The 24,177-nt window shown below is 28.4% G+C and overlaps 1 protein-coding gene across 1 annotated transcript; it reads right to left on the bottom strand.

The window, feature by feature from the left end:
* Positions 1-3,910: 3,910 nt before the first annotated feature.
* Positions 3,911-7,232, bottom strand: LOC145838404 (uncharacterized; the record flags this gene model as incomplete). The annotated part of the gene is made up of 2 exons (XM_082945994.1): positions 3,911-3,966; positions 6,467-7,232. Coding segments are annotated over 2 exons (822 nt in total), but the record flags the coding sequence as incomplete, so codon positions are not given.
* Between the last annotated feature and the right edge of the window lie 16,945 nt (positions 7,233-24,177).

The raw sequence follows: 24,177 nt of genomic DNA, 5'->3' as shown, positions 1-24,177 counted from the left end.
TTGAAACTAAAAAAAAATATTTTGATTTAAGCCTTAAAATTTTCATTTATTATTGTAAGCGAGTTTTTCTATGAAGTTTATACAGTAAAATAATTTTCACACTACAAAATCAGCTCGTTTAATTGTATCATTTGTTGAGCCAGAAACATTTTGTAAAATTCTGCTTCAAACTGTTCGTTCGAATGTCGCCTCACCTGCTGCTTTAATGGTCTATTTTTGTTTTTTTGTCTATCTACCTATGTGTTTAAGGTTAATAAACACAATATTTTTATATATATAAGGTATACCACAATCGTAAAACTATTACAAAAGTTTTTTTTTTTACAAAAAAGGGGCTTTCTTTTTTTAAACTTGTTTGATTGGGTTCAATGACAATCCAAATTCTTTAAAAAAATTTAACAGACTATATCTTCAAAAGTAATATATATTTTAAAAGTTAATACATATGTAGTAGGTCTTATCAATATCTACTAGTCATTTTTTACTTTTGTAAAGTTTTTAATTTTTATTTGAATTTTTTTAAAACTACTGAAAAAAATTATATTTAAAAGTTTGTTTAAATCATTTCAAAAAATATATTGAAAGTTTTGTAGAAAGGAAAAAATGGCTTGTAGATATTAATGAGATCTACATACGCTTTTTATTTTTTCAAATATTTATTATTTTTGATATAATTTTGTAAAAGTATTTGAATCATCCGAATTTTTTCAGTCGTGCACATGTTTGGTTGTAACTTAAATAAATATAAAGTAGTGATTAGTTGAAACTATTTGAACTTCTTTACAACGTTTTAAAAATATATAAGTTTGGATGAAGAGTTTAAAATAATTTTAATTTAAATATGTCTTTTATGCTTGATATGTATAAAATATTAATGATGTGTTTATGATATAAAAACTTTACAAAGTATAATTTTCATTTGCTTTACAGATACTCTCCTCAGCAATAGATGGATGCAGTGACAATGTACTTGGCTGCTATTTGAACAAAACTGTTGAAGTTTTAGTCCAGAGGTCGGCAAACTGCGGCCCGCGGGCCAACTGCAGCCCTCGAAGTGTAAATTTGTGGCCCGCAAAAAAAAAGCTGCGGCCTGCGAGCATGTAAATTTTGCCCGCTAAACAAAACTATATTTTAAATTGACTTTTTGAAATAAAAGAAAAACAGTATTTTTATTAGTTTTGTTTTAAGTTTCTGGATATTATTTAAAAAACCATTTATTATCTTTACTGTTTAAGCTTAAATATGTGAAAAAAGACAGATACTAGTTCTAGCAGTTTTTCTTTAGAGTTTAGATTTTGCTTTTCCTTTCAAACAACAAAATCTTGGACTGTATACAAAAGCTTACGTACTTGAATTGGAAAGTTTCTTAGATTCAGTAAGTTGACAATGCAATAAGTAATTTTATTTAGTATAAAGGTTTTTATGTGTACAAACATTACAGTGTTTTACTAACATGTCAATTCTTTATAATTTAGGTCTTTGCTTTGACATGTGATTATAAAAATGTTTCTTTTATAATTTTTTTATAACTATATTGAAATTTGTAAAGAAACATTTAAAAGAAATAAAAAACTATTAACTAAAATTAAAATATTTTTTCAGTTTTTAAATTATTTTGTTTAAATGGCAAAAATTTTCAATCTTGGCTTTTTTAGATTTTTTTATCTTTTAAAAACACTGACTGGTTTGATGTAAATGATTGTAACATTTTTGTTTGAAAAAGTTGCAACCAAGAAAACTTTAATTAGATTATTAAAGTATTTAAAGGTTCTAAATAAAACCTTGCGCTGTTTAAAATAAAATAAGTTTTATTTATATTTTAGTTAACTTAACAAAATAACTAAAACTTTAAATATGTTCTGTGCAATGTATTGAATATATAAAGATTATTTTCATATAAAGATATATAACAACTTAAAATAAAATGTTATCTAAATAAATAGAACTTAATTATATAAAAAGTGTTTAAAGTGATCCACATCTGTTTTTGGAGCTTAGTTTTTTACAGATGTCAGTGAGAGTTGCTTGTAAATGACTACGTGAAATGGCTATCTACAAAATTCAAAAGACTGGAAGAAAAACTAAAAAACAACATTTTATGAAACCGAACTAGAAAAGGATATCAAATTTTATTAATTGTTTTATTGCGTCACTGTGTTTGTAGTTGATCTTTTATTGTTGTGTATCGTGTAAGTTTTTTTCAAACACAAAACGTCTGATAGATTGCTTATTTCATTGTTAAAGAGTTAGGTGATAATGAAAAGAACAAAACAGTTATTTTATTTAAATGAATTTATAAATAATGATAGAAATAATATTAGGAGAAAAGTATTATATTAAATATTAACTTTAGACTCTAAAACAAAAATGCATTTTAAATAGGCCAGGCCACACCCCTATAAGTAGCTAAATGTGACTAAACCCGATTAAAAGTAAAAAACTAACTTAAACTAAACTGCGGCCCGCGGAAAATTTTGAAACTTGGAATTTAGCCCGGAGAACCAATTGTCAGCCGTTCCCTGCTTTAAACTTAGATAAAAGTATAAAAAAGCTAATTTTTTAAGAATAATAAACCTTCTAATGTTTCATATTATACTTTTCAAAATTGGTCTGGTTAATTGAATAAACATAAAATTTATTATTAGAATAATCATTGTTTTTTAAACTATATTTAACAATAATTAAGTTAGAACTAATATAAGCTTTAATGAAAAAGTTTAGCTTTAATTTTTACTATGCGGCATTGTTGCCTTTTAATAGATCGCCAAAAATTATTTGAAGTTAAAAAATAAATTTTGTTCAGAATTATTAATTACTTACATTTTAGTTACTCTGCTACGCAGTATCAAGTAAAAATACTTGTATTAAATTTCATATAAATAATGTAAACAACTTTAGGAATACTGTAACCTAATGAATAGGAGAAATTAGTATTTGCATTAGAAAAGAGCATACTTTCATAGATAGAAGTTAAAAATTAAAAAATATATACAATTACATAGGAGATACAACTGATATTAAAATGTTACACTGGTCATTTTCATTCTCGCTTTTTCAAGCTTTCCAGTTCATTCAAGCTGTTGATCAGTTTTCTTCAACGCTTTTTCTCAACATTCGCTGACTCCATAAACTTTTTGAACTAGACGTTAACCTTTTAGCAAAAATATTTTCTGGTAATGAATTAATGATCGATTTCGTGATGAAGATAGACAACAATAAAGAACATTGAATTAAATCACAAAGTTGATAAACATCTCAAAAACGAAAGCAGTCAATTTATGAAAGATCGCCTAGTTATCAGTATCTGCTTTTAATTGTGTTTTTGATAAGCCGCAGTTTTACCGCAAGTGATGATTTCACTAGTCTTGTTAAATTAATTATAAACAAACAAACAGGTTAAGCAAATCTAAGACTACCAATCTATACTGCAACTAAAGCAAGTTTGAAATATTTGCTAGCAGAGATTACAAAAAAAGAAAGAACTCAGCTGCTACCAAAGTGTGGGAAGTTATGGCAAGTATGCCTAGTTACCGTAGACCTTGTTGCGCGGGTGCATTTATGCATAAAGTGTGTGCGTTGTTGAAGGGTACGTTGGACCCGTTTTCGGTGATCTTGACTCATGCGTTGAGTTTTAAAGATAACAAATGGAGAAAAGTGGCGAAGTGAAGCAATAAGTAGTGGGACCTGCACAGTGAGGAAAAATTTCTGGTTTGCGAAAGTCTGTCACGGTCAAATATGTCCGACGTAAAGGAAGAATCACAAAATTGTCGTTATGATAAATATTTACGGCAGAATTTTTCAATTAAGCTTGAAGTTTTTAATTCAACGTGCAACAGGTTTGTTTCGCCGAGAAAATTTTACAAAAAGACAGTATTGACGAGCACCCGAGGACATTCAAGTTTGATGTGTTTTACTGTCGTTTGAACCAAATATTTATCTTTGATACGATGGGCGACAGAGAGTAGACTTTTGTGAATTGACAAAAAACTAAATGGTTAAAGTTGTGTTAAGAATAGTGATGTACCGGACTCACTATCCGGGTCCGGGTCCGGCCGGATATTGCCATTTTTGTCTGATATCCGGATCCGGCCGGACTCTAATTTGAAAAAAAAGTCCGGATCCGGTTCCGGCCGGATTCTAATTTGAAAAAAAAGTCCGGATCCGGGTCCGGCCGGATCCTAACAGAGATCCGGCCGGAACCGGATCTAGTTAGTAAAAAAGAGCATACTGAAAAGTATTTTTTCAAAAACAAACCCTGTGAAAATTAATAAGAGTCATTTTCGTCAGTTAAAATTAAACACCTACCGTGATTGGCTCATTTTGTACACGTGACTAATTTACATTTGTTTACATTTAAACTATAAATAAGCATTTCATGAAATGCAACTCTTTACATATGTTGTAAAATTGAAAACTTTTGAATGAATACTTGCATTATTTATTGTTTAAAGTTGAGCTCAGAGAATATTTAGAGTTAGTACTGTTGAATGTACGAGCTAATGAGAATCATATGACGAAATGTTTCAAACTAAATACTTATGCAACAAAACATCAGAACATGACAGGCAGTTTATATGTAAGCAGTTAGTTAGTTTGGTGTGTAGCTTGAAGCAACAAAATATCTTGAACGTTTTTGTGAATGCTTATTGTAAGTAGTGTTTTGTCTTAAAAGTGAATATTTCAACAGGTGTTTAATTGTTTAAATATTTAAGCCAGGTTTATAGTTTAATAGTTTATTAAAAATTTTACAGTTTCTTGCTTACTAAAATTTTTATTTAATTTTTAGTTTTTTATTTTATTTCTTTTGATATAGATTTAAATAGCTTCTAGTTTTTAAAGTGTTACCAAAGTAATTAATAATTTTGTATATGCTAGTATTTCTTGTTGTGTTTTATATAAAAGATTCATCACTCAAAACTGTCGTGTCTGATTATAGAAAGTAGTCTCAGTTAGAATTTAGTATTTGTTAGATATTAATTAAATAAGGTATGATTTAATTATGATGGGTAGTACTAATAAGTTAAGTGTACCACAATCAGTCCACAACTTTACTACCAAATTGTCAACCTTTGCTAGCTGTTCTACTGATTGTTAGATTAAAGTAATTTTTCAGTTTTTAAAAACCTCATTCTGACTCAGGCTTGTTTATACTCACTCTAGCTAGTTTTATTGACTTAAACAGTGGCAACCTGCTAGTTTCAAAATTTTTGGGAATTTTAGAAAATCTTGGACTGCCTCAGGCTAGTTTAGTTTTTTATAAAAACTCAGGCTAGTTTTCTTTTAGATTTTGAATGAGTTTGAGCTGATCCAGTTTTCAATATTTTGTAATTTTCTAGTGTATTTTGTTCAAGAACTTGATTTCAGATTTTTAATTGTAAATAACACCTAAATTTGTAAACTTTGTGGCTAGCTGTTCTACTTATTATTAGATTAAAGTTCTTTTTTTTCAGTTTTTAAAAACCTCATTCTGACTCAGGTTAGTTTATTCTAGTGATGTACCGGACTCACTATCCGGGTCCGGCCGGATATTGCCATTTTTGTCTGATATCCGGATCCGGCCGGATTCTAATTTGAAAAAAAAGTCCGGATCCGGTTCCGGCCGGACTCTAATTTGAAAAAAAAGTCCGGGTCCGGTTCCGGCCGGATTCTAATTTGAAAAAAAAGTCCGGGTCCGGTTCCGGCCGGATTCTAGTTTGAAAAAAAAGTCCGGATCCGGGTCCGGCCGGACCCAAAATTGTGGGTCCGGTACATCACTAGTTAAGAAACATCATCTTGAACAAACTAAAGTATAAAACAATTTTCTTATTTTTTTAACAGTAGTGGTTTACTTTATTATTATTATTATTATTGTTATTATTATTGTTATTATTATTGTTATTATTATTATTATTGTTATTATTATTATTATTGTTATTATTATTATTGTTATTGTTATTATTATTATTATTATTATTATTATTATTATTATTATTATTATTATTATTATTATTATTATTATTATTATTATTATTATTATTATTATTATTGTTATTATTATTGTTATTATTATTGTTATTATTATTGTTATTATTATTGTTATTATTATTGTTATTACTATTGTTATTACTATTGTTATTACTATTGTTATTACTATTGTTATTACTATTGTTATTACTATTGTTATTACTATTGTTATTACTATTGTTATTACTATTGTTATTACTATTGTTATTACTATTGTTATTACTATTGTTATTACTATTGTTATTACTATTGTTATTACTGTTGTTATTACTGTTGTTATTACTGTTGTTATTACTATTGTTATTACTATTGTTATTACTATTGTTATTACTATTGTTATTACTATTGTTATTACTATTGTTATTACTATTGTTATTACTATTGTTATTACTATTGTTATTACTATTGTTATTACTATTGTTATTACTATTGTTATTACTATTGTTATTACTATTGTTATTACTATTGTTATTACTATTGTTATTACTATTGTTATTACTATTGTTATTACTATTGTTATTACTATTGTTATTATTATTGTTATTACTATTGTTATTACTATTGTTATTACTATTGTTATTACTATTGTTATTACTATTGTTATTACTATTGTTATTATTATTGTTATTACTATTGTTATTACTATTGTTATTACTATTGTTATTACTATTGTTATTACTATTGTTATTACTATTGTTATTACTATTGTTATTACTATTGTTATTACTATTGTTATTACTATTGTTATTACTATTGTTATTACTATTGTTATTACTATTGTTATTACTATTGTTATTACTATTGTTATTACTATTGTTATTACTATTGTTATTACTATTGTTATTACTATTGTTATTACTATTGTTATTATTATTGTTATTACTATTGTTATTATTATTGTTATTATTATTGTTATTATTATTATTATTATTATTGTTATTATTATTGTTATTATTATTGTTATTATTATTGTTATTATTATTATTATTATTATTATTATTATTATTATTATAATTATTATTATTATTATTATTATTATTATTATTATTATTATTATTATTATTATTATTATTATTGTTATTGTTATTGTTATTGTTATTGTTATTGTTATTGTTATTGTTATTGTTATTATTATTATTATTATTATTATTATTATTATTATTATTATTATTATTATTATTATTATTATTATTATTATTATTATTATTATTATTATTATTATTATTATTATTATTATTATTATTATTATTATTATTATTATTATTATTATTATTATTATTATTATTATTATTATTAAGTTTATTGTCCAACGAAGGACCTAGGCATTAAAACCTAAGTCACTTAAACTGAAAGACACTAACATAAAAAGAAAAAAAACAAATTACAGTGATTAAATAAACATAAACATAAAACTTATACAAGGCACAAACTGAATAAATTAAAACTTTCACAACCAAATATTCAACGATTCCAAAGTCACCAATCTCCAATTATACGTTCCAAAGCAACAAATCCCTGTAACAAGCATCTCCTGTCAAAATTCTTCAGAACCTGTCTTCATCTTGCAGAACATTGATCTCAGCTACTATTTGCCACGCGTTATGTTTTAAAGTTTCACCACGGCAAATTCAGTCAAAAATCACTTCAAAAATGTGGCAGCAACAGTTCACAAATCTAGCTTAGGAATCAAATGAGTATCGAATAATTTCAAAATCTAAAGCCCAAAGCACATTAACAATAGCCCTTCCAAAAAATCAAAGTTGAAAAGTACCTAAAATCTATAAGGGGAAGGTGTAGCTTACAGATTAAACTATCAATAAACTACATACCACACACCAAATCAATGGTTAAAGAGATGAACAAAACTAATCACTTATAAATTTTACTGGTATATATTTTATTTAAATCAAATTTTTTTAAGTTTAATCGAAAATGTTTAAGATTTTTGCACGATACTAGTTCATTTGGAAGTTTGTTCCACATTTTACTGAACTATAGAAAAAAGATTTGTGCCAACCAACATAGTTGAAATGATATTTGCATGTATATTTTCTATTATTACCTCTGAGTGAGTAATTATTTTCATAAGGTTTAAAGAAAGTTTGAGAATCAATAGTAGTTTCATTGTTAATCAGTTTAAAAAAAGTAATGAGATCAAATTCAAGTCTTCTGTACTCTAAAGTTTTTATGTTAAGCTTTGTTAGTCTGTCTATGTAAGACGTATATGAAATGTTGCACCGATTAAAGATTAATCTCGTAAATTTTCTTTGATTAGATTCTAGTTGGTTGATGTCTTTTATAGAATATGGAGACCATAAAGGTGTGTTGTATTCCATCTTAGGACGGATGTAAACTAGGTACAGTTTTTTAAGAATTACCAAATCCGTAGATATAAAGCTTTTTAGAACTTGAAAAGATAAAATTGATGCAGTACGGTAAATATAATTAATGTGATGGTTCCATTTTAAATTATCTAAAATAAAAATTCCAAGGTCTTTAAATACTTCAGTTTTAGGTAAGATTGCATTGTTTATTTTAAAATCAAACGTTGGAATAGGTGTACTTTTGCGAATATTTAAAACACGACATTTGCTGGGATTTAGGTTTAATCTCCTTTCTTTTAACCAATGGTAGATTTTTGTAAAACTAAGTTAGATTGGCTAAATATTTTTGTGTCGTCTGCAAAAAGCTTAATGTTGCTATTAGAATCAACCTCTAAGGCTATATCATTTATATAAATTATAAATAACAGTGGGCCTATAACCCCTCCTTGCGGAACTGCACTAAAAATTGGTAAGGATTCTGAGAACGTGTTACCGATAACTACTCTTTGTGTTCTTTCCTGAAGAAATTCTTTGAACCATTCAACTAGATTTCTATCAATTTTGTATTGAGATAAAGTTTTAATTAACTTAAAATGAGAGACAGAGTCAAACGCTTTCTGAATGTCTGTATAAATTACATTGATAGATTTATTGGTAAGAAAAGATACTAACCATGAATGAAGGCAATCCAATAATTGAATACATGAAGTTCGTTTAGGAAGAAAACCAAATTGTTTCGGAGAAATAAGATTATTTAAGAAAAGATGATTAAGTATTTTTAATGAAATTATATGTTCAAAAGATCTGCAAAAGCTACTAGTTAGTGAAATTGGTCTATAGTTTAATGGATTATTTTTCTTTCCCCTTTTTGAATATTGGTATAATATAAGATATTTTCCATTGCCTTGGTGTGAAAGATATAGCTAAAGAGCAATTTAAAATAAACGAGATTGGAAAAATGAGAGAGCAAATAGTTCGTTTTAAAAATTACAAGGGAAAATTTCTGCTGTTCTGAGTATTTTATCTTTTAAATGATTTACATATTCAATTATTTCATTATTACTAATAAAAAAATCCTGCATTTCAGGACAACTCTTATCAATAAGTATAAAATGTTCATCTTCATAATCTTTACTAAATACTTTTTGGAATGATTTGTTAAAATAAGAGGCTTTATCAAAGTCAGAAATTAAAGGTAAGTTATTTTCATCAAGTAAAAGAGGAAAGGAAGGTGATAGATTTAGCTTTGATTTTACAAAAGAATAAAAATTTATTGAATTAGTATTTTCACAGAAGCTTTTTTCATGTTGTATGTCGAAATTTTTTACAGCTTTTTCGTATGCCTTTGAAACTAGCTTGTATTTTTCAGTAATCTGCTGATCTAACTTGCATTTTTTGTATAGTTTTTGCTTTTCTTTTAGTAGCTTTTTTAAATTAGAAGGATATATCTTACGTTTTCTATTTTTTTTCTTCAAGGGTACAAATTTTTTGATTGTAAGATTAATAATGTTAACAAATTTATCATAAATCTCCTGTAAATTCTCTGATTTATTATAAATAAATTTCCAATCTATACTTGACAAATATTAGTTAATACACTTAAAATCCGCTCTGGAAAAATCTGGGTAAAGTGTCACAGTAGCTGATTTCATGCTCTTTTTAACACTAATGCCAAAAGATATAAGGGAATGGTTATTAGTATTAGTTAAAGGTGAATCTACTGAATGAAATTTAATTCTATCCAACCCCATGCAATTACAAAGCACTAAATCGAGAATACCACCGTCTTTATGTGTAGGTGAATCAATAATTTGAATAAACAGTTTTCTGAACAAAACTTAATAAAATTTTTATTACATTCATTGAAAGTTGAGCTCGGAATACTCCAATCAATATTGGGAAATTTAAAGTCACCAATAATATAGAAAGAAAAAATTTTTGGTGTGAAATGTTTAATAAGGTCAATCATGTTTGATATAATTTTTATAGATTTAGTAAGATTTGGAGGAATATAAATACATAGAAATCTTAACTTTAATCCGTTGAGAATTAAATCAAAGCATATAAATTCAAAACCGTCAAAAGCAATAAATTCACTTTTAACTTCAATAACTTTTAAATAATTTTTAACAAAAACAGCAACGCCTCCCCCCCTGCTCAATCTATCATTGCGAATAACGTTATAACCAGATGGACAAAAAAAAAGAATTGATAATGTTAGGATTTAACCATGTTTCAGTAAAGAAAAATAAGTCTATGTTGTTTGTGCACATATGAAACTCAACAAAACTTATTTTGTTTAAGATAGATCTAATATTTGTATAGGAAACTTTTATTATAAAATTTTTACTAGACTTTGACCTATTGAGAAAATTTGTGTTTAAGGCTTCTCTACACCTATTTTTTAAAGAACTAACAGTACTATTATTAAGAAGAAAATCACTACAATTACCATCAGAATTAACAGATTGACTAAATATATTAAAGTTTTTAACAAAGTTGTTACAACTAACACTAACCCCAGAGTTCCAGGGTGGTGTAACAAAAGGGCTGCTGTATTTTCTCAACTATTCTGTTGTTTCTTATTACATATTGTACTCTCAGATTTTTATCATCAGCTAGTTTTTGTTTTATTTTTAACTCTTCTCGCAATTTTTTAAAAGCCAATAGCTCTGAAGCCGTTCTATCAGGATTAATATATATTGCGTTTTCTTTTCCTTTCCTAATAACTTTTAAATTTCTCAACTTTAAAAGTCTCTGCTTAGCTTCCAAACTGTTGAGCTTAATTATAATTGGTCTGCATTTATTCTTGATAATTTTTCCAATTCTGTACAATGAGTTGAATTCAGATTTGATAATTTTATGTACTTCCAAATTTTCTTGAATAGTATTTAAATCTTTTTTTGAATTTTCAAGTGAGCTACTAGGATTTTCTGATTCTGGAATATTGAATACAATTACATTGAGTGCCTTTTTTTCTTTTAATTTTTCATCACTTTGAGCTTCAATTTTTTTGGTAACCAAACTCAATTTTGTACTTATATCTGTGAAAAACTCAGCTGGTTTGTTCAATCGAACTGTATCAGCGTAGGTCAGAAACTTTGTTTGGAACTTATCAAATTTTGTAGAAAATTCTTGTTTAAACTGTAGGAATGATGTCTGTAGATCACTAATTTTTTGTTCGATTACAGTATAATTTTTGTCAAGGCTAAGACTTTTTTCACATGTGCAATCATCATTTTTCAACTCAACCAACCTTTGTTCTAGACCAGGGGTCGGCAGGCAGTTGGTGCTCGCGGGCCAAATTTCAAGTTTTCAAAGTCTTCGCGGGCCGCAGTTTTAGTTTTAGTGACATTTGAATAATATTTTGCTTTTAGTCTTACTAGAGAAAGTTTTAATTTTTTTCACTTTGATATTTAAAATTAATTTTAGATATACAGAGAATGTCTATTTAAATTATAAATACTTTATAGAATAAAATTTACATTGACTAATGTACTTAAGTCTTAATAAACTATGTACTTTCTTAAAGACTAATAGGTTAAACCTAATATTTTGTAATTTTACTTATAACTAGTGATGTACCGGACCCGGATCCGGACTTTTTTTTCAAATTAGAATCCGGCCGGAACCGGATCCGGACTTTTTTTTCAAATTAGAGTCCGGCCGGAACCGGATCCGGACTTTTTTTTCAAATTAGAATCCGGCCGGATCCGGATATCAGACAAAAATGGCAATATCCGGCCGGACCCGGATAGTGAGTCCGGTACATCACTAGTATAAACTAGCCTGAGTCAGAATGAGGTTTTTAAAAACTGAAAATAATAAAATTTTAATCTAATAATAAGTAGAACAGCTAGCCACAAGGTTTACAAATTTAGGTGTTATTTACAATTAAAAATCTGAAATCAAGTTCTTGAACAAAATGCACTAGAAAATTACAAAATATTGAAAACTGGATCAGCTCAAACTCATTCAAAATCTAAAAGAAAACTAGCCTGAGTTTTTATAAAAAACTAAACTAGCCTGAGGCAGTCCAAGGTTTTCTAAAATTCCCAAAAATTTTCAAACTAGCAGGGTTGCCACTGTTTAAGTCAATAAAACTAGCTAGAGTGAGTATAAACAAGCCTGAGTCAGAATGAGGTTTTTAAAAAGTGAAAAAATTACTTTAATCTAATAATCAGTAGAACAGCTAGCAAAGGTTGACAATTTGGTAGTAAAGTTGTGGACTGATTGTGGTACACTTAACTTATTAGTACTACCCATCATAATTAAATCCTACCTTATTTAATTAATATCTAACAAATACTAAATTCTAACTGAGACTACTTTCTATAATCAGACACTACAGTTTTGAGTTGTGAATCTTTTATATAAAACACAACAAGAAATACTAGCATACAAAAAATTATTAATTACTTTGGTAACACTTTAAAAACTGGAAGCTGTTTAAATCTATATCAAAAGACTTAAAACAAAAAACTAAAAATTAAATAAAACTTTTAGTAAACAAGAAACTGTAAAATTTTTAATAAACTTTTAAACTATAAACCTGGCTTTTATATTTAAACAATTAAACAACTGTTGAAATATTCACTTTTAAAACAAAACTTTACTTACAATAAGCATGCATAAAAACGTTCAAGATATTTTGTTGCTTCAAGCTACATTGCTACACACCAAACTAACTAACTGCTTACATATAAACTGCCTGTCATGTTCTGATGTTTTGTTACATCAGTATTTAGTTTGAAAATTTCGTCATATGATTCTCATTGGCTCGTACATTCAACCGTATTAACTCTAAATATTTTCTGAGCTCAATTTTAAACAATAAATAGTGCAAGTATTCATTCAAAAGTTTTCAATTTTACAACATATGTAAAGAGTTGCATTTCATGAAATTTTTATTTCATAGTTTAAATGTAAACAAATGTAAATTAGTCACGTGTACAAAATGAGCCAATCACGGTAGGTGCTTAATTTTAACTGACGAAAATGACTCTTATTAATTTACACAGGGTTTGTTTATGAAAAAATACTTTTCAGTATGCTCTTTTTTACTAATTAGATCCGGCCGGACCCGGACTTTTTTTTTCAAATTAGAATCCAGCCGGTACCGGACACGGACTTTTTTTTCAAATTAGAATCCGGCCGGAACCGGATCCGGACTTTTTTTTCAAATTAGAATCCGGCCGGATCCGGATATCAGACAAGAATGGCAATATCCGGCCGGACCCGGACCCGGATAGTGAGTCCGGTACATCACTACTTATAACCTAACTCTGTATAAAAATTCGAGCTTAAAAACATTTTAGAGGTCACTTTTATGCCTTGTTTGTACTATTAACCCTTTTTTCATGTTTCTAAAAATATTTATTAAAAAAAAAAATTGTATCTAAAATAGTTTACACTCTTTAAAAAATTCAGTAGTTAATTAACAATATAAATCTAATACCTATTTGGTATGTAAAAATATAAAACAATTTTTTAACATGATTAACTCTCAAATACTTTAATAAAATACCTTATTAGTAATTAATTAGTATTTTACATGGTTGCCACTTTAACAGCAAAATGTCTAAGTTTTATCAAACCAGCCAAGTTAATTAAAAGTTGAAAAAGCATAAAACTTAGTGTTAATCAAGCTTAAATACCTAATTGAAATATCATCATTATAAAAAAGTACACAATATGTAAGAAGACAAGAAAGAAAAATGCATTTAGTAAACTACATTACGGTTGTAAAAACTATTCTGAAAATTCAAAGTGTTTAAAATAAAAGTTTTACACACACCTGAGTCTTCAAAAAATGTCTTAAACAAGTTTAACCTAGTCTGTATTCTTCAAACTTTTAAACTAGCCTACTTGTTTGGCAAGCTTGTTTAAAAGAAAGTTCACAAAATAAAGAAATAACGAAGTTTATTAACAGTGAATTAAATATAAATCAAATAAAAGTGTTACAAGTCAGTTTCAATGGACAATTACGGTTTATTAAACACTTTAAACAAAAGTATAAAAGCTTATTAAACCTTTAATGAAGAAGAATAACTAACTTTTTATTAAGATCTATAGCAATTCTTTATCTGCAATAAAAATCTTGCATTTGAAAAGAGTAAATGTGAAATATAAGACGAGCTATAAGTATTGAAAAACGTTATTTAGGAGTTATTGCAAGAAACGAAAAAAAAGAATTTATGTTGACGGTAGTATAATATTTTTGTTTATTTCTTTACTGACAACAAAAGTCGTATTTAAGAAATGCCTGAAGATTATAAAGCAGCATAAATCAAATTAGGACTTAAATCAATTTGTTAAGATGAGAGCGCTGATAAAACATATATTGTTATATGAGAATTTTAATTTGAGTTGTTTTTACTAATTTTGAAATTTTAGAAAAATTTCTAGGTTTAGTTCCAATGCAAAGCACAGCAATAAGTAAATAGATTTTTTAAAGCAAAGGTGCAATGCACCAATATAAAGTTTGTGAAAGTACAATTTTTTTCTTCTGTTTTCAGTATAAAATTAAACTAAAGGTAAAAAAAATCTTTTAAACATAGTATCAATTTTGAAAAGATGCTCTTAAGCTACTTTAAATGTGGTTTTTAATAAAAATATTTATATGGTAAATTTTTGTTTCAAATCAAAATTCATTACTTTACATGTAAAAATTGTTTGAAATTCCAGGTTTTTCAAAAATTCTCAAATTCAAACTTTTTTCAGATTATTTAAGTATAAATTTTCAGATTCCAAGATTTACCGGGACTCAAGTTTTTTGGCAACACTGATTATTCACACTTATATACAGTAGTATAAACAGTATTTCAAATTGTTTCAGCTGCAAGATTTAAAATTTAACATATATTATAATTCAAACCAACACTGTGTATTGAACAAAACATCCATCATAAATTTAATTTGCCACTCTTTAAAGAAAAAAAGCCAGCCTTAGTGACAAAAAACTAGCCTGATATTTTCGTATACAAAAAGCAATTCAAGTAAATAACTGAAAAAAAGACTAAATTGGCCTGAGATTTAAAGTCTTCAAATGGTCATAGTCTGAGTTTGTAGCAATGTTTAGTTATTTATAAAATTAATTTTGAACTTATTTGATTCACAATGTACAAACTTAATAAATTTACCATCCTTGAATCTCGCTTGTAATAAATTGATAGTTTCAAAAAACAGCAATTGTTTATATTAGTATGCAATGCATAACAATTAACTTCATTTGCCTAAAAACATCTTTTGAAAATAAAAATATGTACATAACAAAAATATTTTAATTTATGTCATATATATTGTTTTAAATGTTTCTGAACACACTTAGAAATTACATTTAGATACAATAATGTTAGACATTTATGCATAAACTAAACTTAATCTAACTTAAAGCAGTAAATAAAAAGTGGTTTAAAATATGAGCATCTTTGTACACTTGTGTGCATTGGAATTAATTTTAAGTGAAAACAACTACTAAAAAATCGAAACGTGTTAAAACTAGTGATGTACCGGACCCACAATTTCGGGTCCGGCCGGACCCGGATCCGGACTTTTTTTTCAAACTAGAATCCGGCCGGAACCGGATCCGGACTTTTTTTTCAAATTAGAATCCGGCCGGAACCGGACCCGGACTTTTTTTTCAAATTAGAGTCCGGCCGGAACCGGATCTGGACTTTTTTTTCAAATTAGAATCCGGCCGGATCCGGATATCAGACAAAAATGGCAATATCCGGCCGGACCCGGATAGTGAGTCCGGTACATCACTAGTATAAACTAGCCTGAGTCAGAATGAGGTTTTTAAAAACTGAAAAAAAAGAACTTTAATCTAATAATAAGTAGAACAGCTAGCCACAAGGTTTACAAATTTAGGTACTATTTACAATTAAAAATCTTAAATCAAGTTCTTGAAAAAATACACTAGAAAATTACAAAATATTGAAAACTGGATCAGCTCAAACTCATTCAAAATCTAAAAGAAAACTAGCCTGAGTTTTTATAAAAAACTAAACTAGCCTGAGACAGTCCAAGATTTTCTAAAATTCCCAAAAATTTTCAAACTAGCAGGGTTGCCACTGTTTAAGTCAATAAAACTAGCTATAGTGAGTATAAACAAGCCTGAGTCAGAATGAGGTTTTTAAAAACTGAAAAATTATTTTAATCTAATAATCAGTAGAACAGCTAGCAAAAGTTGACAATTTGGTAGTAAAGTTGTGGACTGATTGTGGTACACTTAACTTATTAGTACTACCCATCATAATTAAATCCTACCTTATTTGATTAATATCTAACAAATACTATATTCTAACTGAGACTACTTTCTATAATCAGACACAACAGTTTTGAGTGATGAATCTTTTATATAAAACACAACAAGAAATACTAGCATATACAAAATTATTAATTACTTTGGTAACACTTAAAAAACTGGAAGCTATTTAAATCTATATCAAAAGACTTAAAACAAAAAACTAAATAAAACTTTTAGTAAACAAGAAACTGTAAAATTTTTAATCAACTATTAAGCTATAAACGTGGCTTAAATATTTAAACAATTAAACACCTGTTGAAATATTCACTTTTAAGACGAAACACTACTTACAATAAGCATTCACAAAAACGTTCAAGATATTTTGTTGCTTCAAGCTACACACCAAACTAACTAACTGCTTACATATAAACTGCCTGTCATGTTCTGATGTTTTGTTGCATCAGTACTTAGTTTGAAACATTTCGTCATATGATTCTCATTGGCTCGTACATTCAACCGTGTTAACTCTAAATATTCTCTGAGCTCAACTTTAAACAATAAATAATGCAAGTATTCATTCCAAAGTTTTCAATTTTACAACATATGTAAAGAGTTGCATTTCATGAAATGCTTATTTATAGTTTAAATGTAAACAAATGTAAATTAGTCACGTGTACAAAATGAGCCAATCACGGTAGGTGTTTAATTTTAACTGACGAAAATGACTCTTATTAATTTTCACAGGGTTTGTTTTTGAAAAAATACTTTTCAGTATGCTCTTTTTTACTAATTAGATCCGGGTCCGGCCGGATCTCTGTTAGGATCCGGCCGGACCCGGATCCGGACTTTTTTTTCAAATTAGAATCCGGCCGGAACCGGATCCGGACTTTTTTTTCAAATTAGAGTCCGGCCGGAACCGGATCCGGACTTTTTTTTCAAATTAGAATCCGGCCGGATCCGGATATCAGACAAAAATGGCAATATCCGGCCGGACCAGGACCCGGATAGTGAGTCCGGTACATCACTAGTTAAAACCAAAATCAAATAAGCCTTATTTCTTATTATTATGTTATATTTAATGTATTTGTGTACACTTAAACATAATATTCAGTAATAGTACATCTATAAAAGAAACTTAGGTATAAAATATATTTAAAATGAATATCTAAACGGTAAAGAAAAGAAATGCTATTTTATTTAATTATTGTGCATACTTTTGTGCAAAATGAAAAACATTTGCATTTGGTTTATTTACCAAGTAGCTATTATATAACTGACTTACTAAATATAAGCATTCTTTACACTCTTATTTCAAATAATTACTTGCTGTTGTAAGAAGAAAGCTATTATGAAAATGACAAAATACCCTGTTACAAAGCTAATCTGTTTTTTTCACATTTTTAAACTAATACAGTAAAGTCTTTTTATTATTTAAAAATGTTATACATGAACTTAAAACGAAATAAAACAAAACTAAATTACCAGTAAAAATTTAACTTAAAACATATTATTGCTTAGCGGGCCACATTACCATGCTCGCGGGCCACAAATATTTATTTCGCGGGCCGCATTCCATTCAAAAAAAAAAACGTGCTCGCGGGCCGCAGATTTACCCTTCGAGGGCCGCAATTGGCCCGCGGGCCGCAGTTTGCCGACCCCTGTTCTAGACTCAAGCTTTTCTCAGTGTATTCATTTTTTAATTTGCAAATATCATTTTGGAGTTGTTAACGACTATATGAAATTCTTGTATTAACGTTTTTTCGAAAACTTTAATTTAGTCTAATCCAAAACAAATAACCAGAACAAAGTCAATAAACAACAATTTTAGTAAAATTTTTAAATTTTTTTTTGAAACAGGAAACCAATCTAAACACGCCCCTGCATTACATACCATTGCAAATATTTAATTATGAAAAAGTGTACGTTTAATAAAAGACACCTATTACAGATTATACAAACTAATTAATTATTCTTAAAAATTAGTTGTTTAATCTATATGCTTTAAAATCATTTTGTTTAGTAACCATCGTTTTTTTTGTGAAAAAAAAAAGACCCCTAAATGGCCAAAACTCATAAACTTAGCTACAGTTGACCAAATTTAAAAATGATAAAACTTCATTTTATTAAAAATAGGTATCTTTTTTCTAATTTAAATCATATTTTAAGTAGTTTTAATTTAAAGTTAGTACTTGAGAATGTAAAACAAATAACTGTGCACTTTAGTTTCAAGTGTTAAAAACAAGTTCAAAAACATTAACCATTTATGTTTTTAATTAATATTTGTAACACTCTACTTACAGCGAGGACCACGTGAAGGAAATAATATCAATTGAAAATTATTAAAGTTAGTTGATGCATACTTTTTTATCTTCAGTTGTTATTAAGTGTGCACTTTTCACAGCTTTAAAATACCTTAATGGTATTTTAAAGCTGTAAACCTCACCACCTGACTTTACCTGAGTTTACCTGACTTTTAAAAAGTAACCTGAAACTAATTTTTAAAAGTATTTCCTTAAAAAACCTAGTGTATTAAACCTGACACTAACATTAAAAAATATTATTTAAAAACCTGGAATTTTAAAATCTGACACTAACATTTGAAAATGTTAATTAGAAATAAATTAAACGTGAAAAAAAGCAATGAAGTAAATTATTTAAACCTGACACTAACATTTTAAATCAAAAACTAATATTTTCTAAAAATTTTTCAACTCAAAAACTACTTGCAACAACTGTTTATCATTTAACATATAGTTTTTTTTTAGGAACAAAGTTTTTTTTACAAAAAAAAAAGGGTAGTATTTCTGAATAAGATTAACTAAAAAATAAATTAAACAAACAACTTATCTGAATAAAATACTTATACTTTACTCTTACTGAAATTCAATTTTGAATAAGTAAAAATTATTTCAATTTTAATAACAACTTTAAAATTTACAACGTTCTTTAACTAACTTGTTTTTTCTGAACAAGATCTTAGACTTAAACTTTCGCCTGCGAGAACTGGTCAGAGGAACAAATCCAATCAATTTTGTAGAGGATTTCTGGTATTTAACCAAATTTGCTTTAGTGTTGTCCATAAAACTTTTCAAACTCTTCTCATATTTTGCATCGATCGGTTTTGTAGAAGTTTGTTTCACATTTGCCTGGGAATTGAACTTATTTTCAATAGCACGCTTTTTATCAGTTCTTTCTTCTAACCATTCACATTTTCGTTTTCGTGGGTTGAAACAGCTTGGCCTCGTTTTAGTCCGGCAAGTGAAATCAGGCTTGCATGGGTTTTGGTCGCTCTTATATTTCGTCATTTGCTTGTTCAGATTGTGCTGTATGACAAACGACATTTTTTGTAAGCCCTTTCCCGGTCTTCTTGCTCGGAACTTTGTTTGCTGTATTGTAACTGAGAGTTTTTGTAAGCCAGCTGTCTTTTCACTTTAGAAGGAGCTTTCAAATTGTTGCAAGCTTTGCTTCTGTTGGTGTTGAACTTTTTAAACCCACTCTTGCTGGCGACAAACTCCCGAAGACTCTTTTTGCTCCTGTTGAAACCGAAAATGTTACGCTTCGCAACAATCGGATTTTTTGAAGAAACATCTTCTTTTAGCACAGCTTTCTTGTTCCCTCCTTCCTCGAGTTTTGAGTACTTTGAGACCCGTTTCTTTTGCGTGGTGCTCGCGCACGGCTTGAAAAGTTCCGCGTCTGAAAGGAACCTGCTCTGCGTTGTCTTGATTTCCGGGTCGCATTCTTAATCCGGCCTGCACAGTCGCGTCACCTCTGCCTGCTCTCTTTCCTTCATCATTCGCATCTTCTCCATGCTCGCCTTCGACCACGGCTTTAAAACTTCGTCCAGAGTAAACATTATCTCATCAGACCTGACTTTTTCACTTTTGATGTTTTCCTTGGGCTCATTGTTTTGAAGAGCTGAAGGGAGCATAACCTTCCACTCGCACCTTTTCTCAAAATGTTCCAGCAGCTCTTCTTTGTTCGCGCAGTTGACAATTGGGGCCTCGAATCGATAGAACCTTAGAACAAGCCTTTCACGATCTTCAGGTCCCTCCTTAGGAAGTTCTTCGACTTTAGGAACTTGTTTAGATGCGCCGATCGACCCAATTGTCTCGTCCATTCGTTTCATGATTTGATCAAGAAAATCCGAAGTCTTTTGACCACTTGGCATATTGATTTTAGTAATTGGAATGCAATCAAAGTATAAAAACACTTGTTACAGTTTGTTTTTATGTTTTTTGTTTCAAAATATGTTTTGAATATCAGTTTGGTGAAAACGTCATAAAGATACTCACTAGATACTTTAAATGCTTAGTTACAAGTTTAAGGACTTAATTGACTTTTCAATAAGTAAAACATTAACCAATCAGAAGCGCCCTAGGTTTGCAGCTTACAGATTTTTTATATATACTTCAGGAGGCAGCAGCCTTTTATAAGTCGCGGGCCAGTTTTTCTATAAAAAGTTGTTTGCAGGCCGCGCTGTATAGAAAAAAGTCTTTAATGGGCCCAAATTAATTCAAAATGATTCTATTAGTCAATTCAAAACTGTTCTTCTTAATCAAAAATATAATAAAAGAAGTAATAGTATAGAAAAAAGAATAACAACTAGATTAAGAGCTGCATTGTTAGTTCTGTACGAAAACTTTTATAACAATTGTTGTAATAAGTATTTTTTAGCTTTTAAGTATGCCGTAGGCCGCAGTTTGCTGTCAGATGATTAAGGTCATAGGGAGATTGAGCTTATTTTTTACAAGTTGATTTTACTTTGTAGAATTCTATCACAGTTATCGGACACTTTTTACCGCTTAAAAAAATTTAAATAAACTTTTAAGATAAGCATTAAAAGTTGGCGAGTTCTATAGGTTTTTATAGAGAGTTAGGTTAAAAGTAATATAATAAGAATATTAAGTTAAACTTATTTAGTCTCTAAGATAGAGCATAGTTTATTAAGACATAAGTTTATTAGTCAATGTAAATTTTATTCCAATAAATATATATAATTTAAATCTGCATTCTATGTGCAGCTAAAAGTTATTTAACAAAATAAACTAAATAAAAGTAAAACTTTTTATAGTGTGACTAAAACAACCGAAAGATTATTTAAATGTATGTCACTAAAACTAAAACAACTGCGGCCCGCAAAGATGTTGGAAACTTAAAACTTAGCCTGCGAGCACCAACTGCTTGCCGACCTCTACTTTAAAGCATTTCAGTTAGAATTTAAATCTGAAAAATAAAAGTTAAACAAAACATGAAAAATACTATAATGCAAAAAAAAAACAAGTAAATTAGAAATTGTAACTTATGTTAGTTAGAAACTTTGAGTCTAAAGTGAAATGAAAAAAGTGAAAATGAAAAGTGTATGTACTAGAATTTCTAAATAAATTGAAAACTTCAACTTAGGTATTAATCATAAAAGTACTAGATTTAAATACACAATCAGCTTAAAGTGAATAAATAAACTATAATGTCGTATATTTGTCTACTTATTTTCAAATAATTGAGAACTATTTAGTTCAATTTGGAAACTCAAATATAAATTTAAACTAAGTATAGTATGTTTTAAACTTCTTCGGATCACAATTTACAGAGGCTTGTGGTTTTAATTTTCTCAGGTGGCAATATAGAAGAATCACCTTTTTGATCAGCCTCGAAAGAAATATTCTTTTTACATTAAATTTCAGGTGCTCTTTAACATTATTTTTTAGGTAAGAAGGAAAAGTCAGTATCGTTGATCAACAGCTGTTGTGACTAGTAGTAATTTGTCGTCATTCATGTTTAAATTGTTCTTATTGATATAGAATAGGGATGGGCAATGTAAGGCCCACGAAGTTAAAATTACCGGCCCCGACCGTTTTCTGAATTACAATGGAATCTGGCCCGAGATAAAAGTGTCCGGCCCGCAAGGTTCAATATTACAAAGGTTTAATAAAACTTTGTATCATATTTTTACAAAGCACAACTGTAAGACTCTGACATAAAACATGTTTGAAAATGGCTTTTTTAAATAATGTCTACTAATAAAAAACATTTTGTTCTAATATTTTGTGCTGTTTTAATTTAGTTGGAATATATTTTTGTCAAATTACTAAAAGCAAATTGTTTTTTTTTAATCTGATATTTTACATACCAATGTTTGTCATTTACCATGTCAATTCTATTTGTAGATATTACATAAACATCTGATATGTCTCAATCTACATCTTATGTTGCCACGTTTGAACATTTTTTGGGAATTAGTAGGATCAGAAAAGTGATCAACCGTTTCTATAAAATTAGATTCTGGCCAAATCCGAAACTTTTATTTAAGTTAGAATCCGACCGTATCCGAATCTGGATTTAAAATTAGTATCCAATAACGTCCGAATATTATTTTTAAGTTAGGATCCAGCCGAATCTGGATTTAAAAAGGCATTACCCGGATACTGGATCTGGTAAATCACTAATTTGAAATGCTCCGGCCTGCCAAAGACTAACATTATCCGCGTCCGATCCGATTAAAAACGTTGCCAGTCCCTAGTGTAGAACCTTCTTTCGCAAGCCTTTCTATATTTTGGCTAAATTTTTAAAAACATTTAATATTTCTTTTGAATTTTTATTAGTGTTAACAAATTTCGTTAGTGATCTTGCATGCGGGATTGCGCTTAAGAGCAATGCATTGTTTTTACTACACTCCTGTGTTATAAAAAAGGTTCGAGCAGTAGAATAATGTGATCAAAAAGTTGCCATTCTTTAGCTGTAACAATCGAATATTGATCGTTTTTATAATTAGCCACATAGTACCGGTCACCTGATTAAAGCTTTTTTAGTCTCTCTATCATACAATATTTTGAGTTCCACCTTGTATCCGCATCTTGAACAAGAAGCAAGGCTTTTTGTTTTGTTTGTGCTTTGTAATGTTTCTTGCATTGTCTCGCAAAAAATGTGAACATGATCCAATTACTAAGTATATCCTGAATGTTTACAAATTTTTTGTCCAGTGTGATCATCCTCCATTTCACGGCAATGCCAAACACGATGTTTGCACTCAAAATTTTCATTTAACTAATGCGCGCTTAAAGAAATATATGATTTGAATATAAATAACAATTAAAGGTTTCCACTTATTGCTAAAGAGAATGACATAACTTCAATTACTTAAGATTGTGTTTTCATAACAATCTTTCACTCAAAATAATTGAAACTCAAAAAAAAAAAAGTTTATTAAAAAATTAATTAAGATTCTATTATTAACATTTTTTTATCTTTAGTACATTGTTTTGAAAATAAAATATTAAAATGTTTGAAGTTGTGTGGTGTACGACTCGATAACCAAAAGGTTTCTTTGTACACCAAATCCTTAGACCAAACTTTTTGAGCGCTTATTTTTATTGTTCAATAAAAAATATATAACATATAAGTCATTAATTACAATTATCAATTAAATATGTTAAAAAAAGTTAACATAAAGGTATATAGCTAAAAGTATGCAAGCATCCGCTTTAAAGTTACATATTTAATTTTTTTTTTCTTGGTATAACTAATTGACCTTTGTATGAAAAATCTCAAAAAAAACAACCTTGTTATAACTGAGATTTTTTATTTAAACTAACGGGCTCTCCA

This window comes from Thalia democratica, chromosome 1 (genome assembly GCF_965202585.1).
Source record: "Thalia democratica chromosome 1, ktThaDemo2.hap1.1, whole genome shotgun sequence".
NCBI lineage: Eukaryota > Metazoa > Chordata > Thaliacea > Salpida > Salpidae > Thalia > Thalia democratica.
This window is presented reverse-complemented; position numbering and strand designations above follow the sequence as displayed.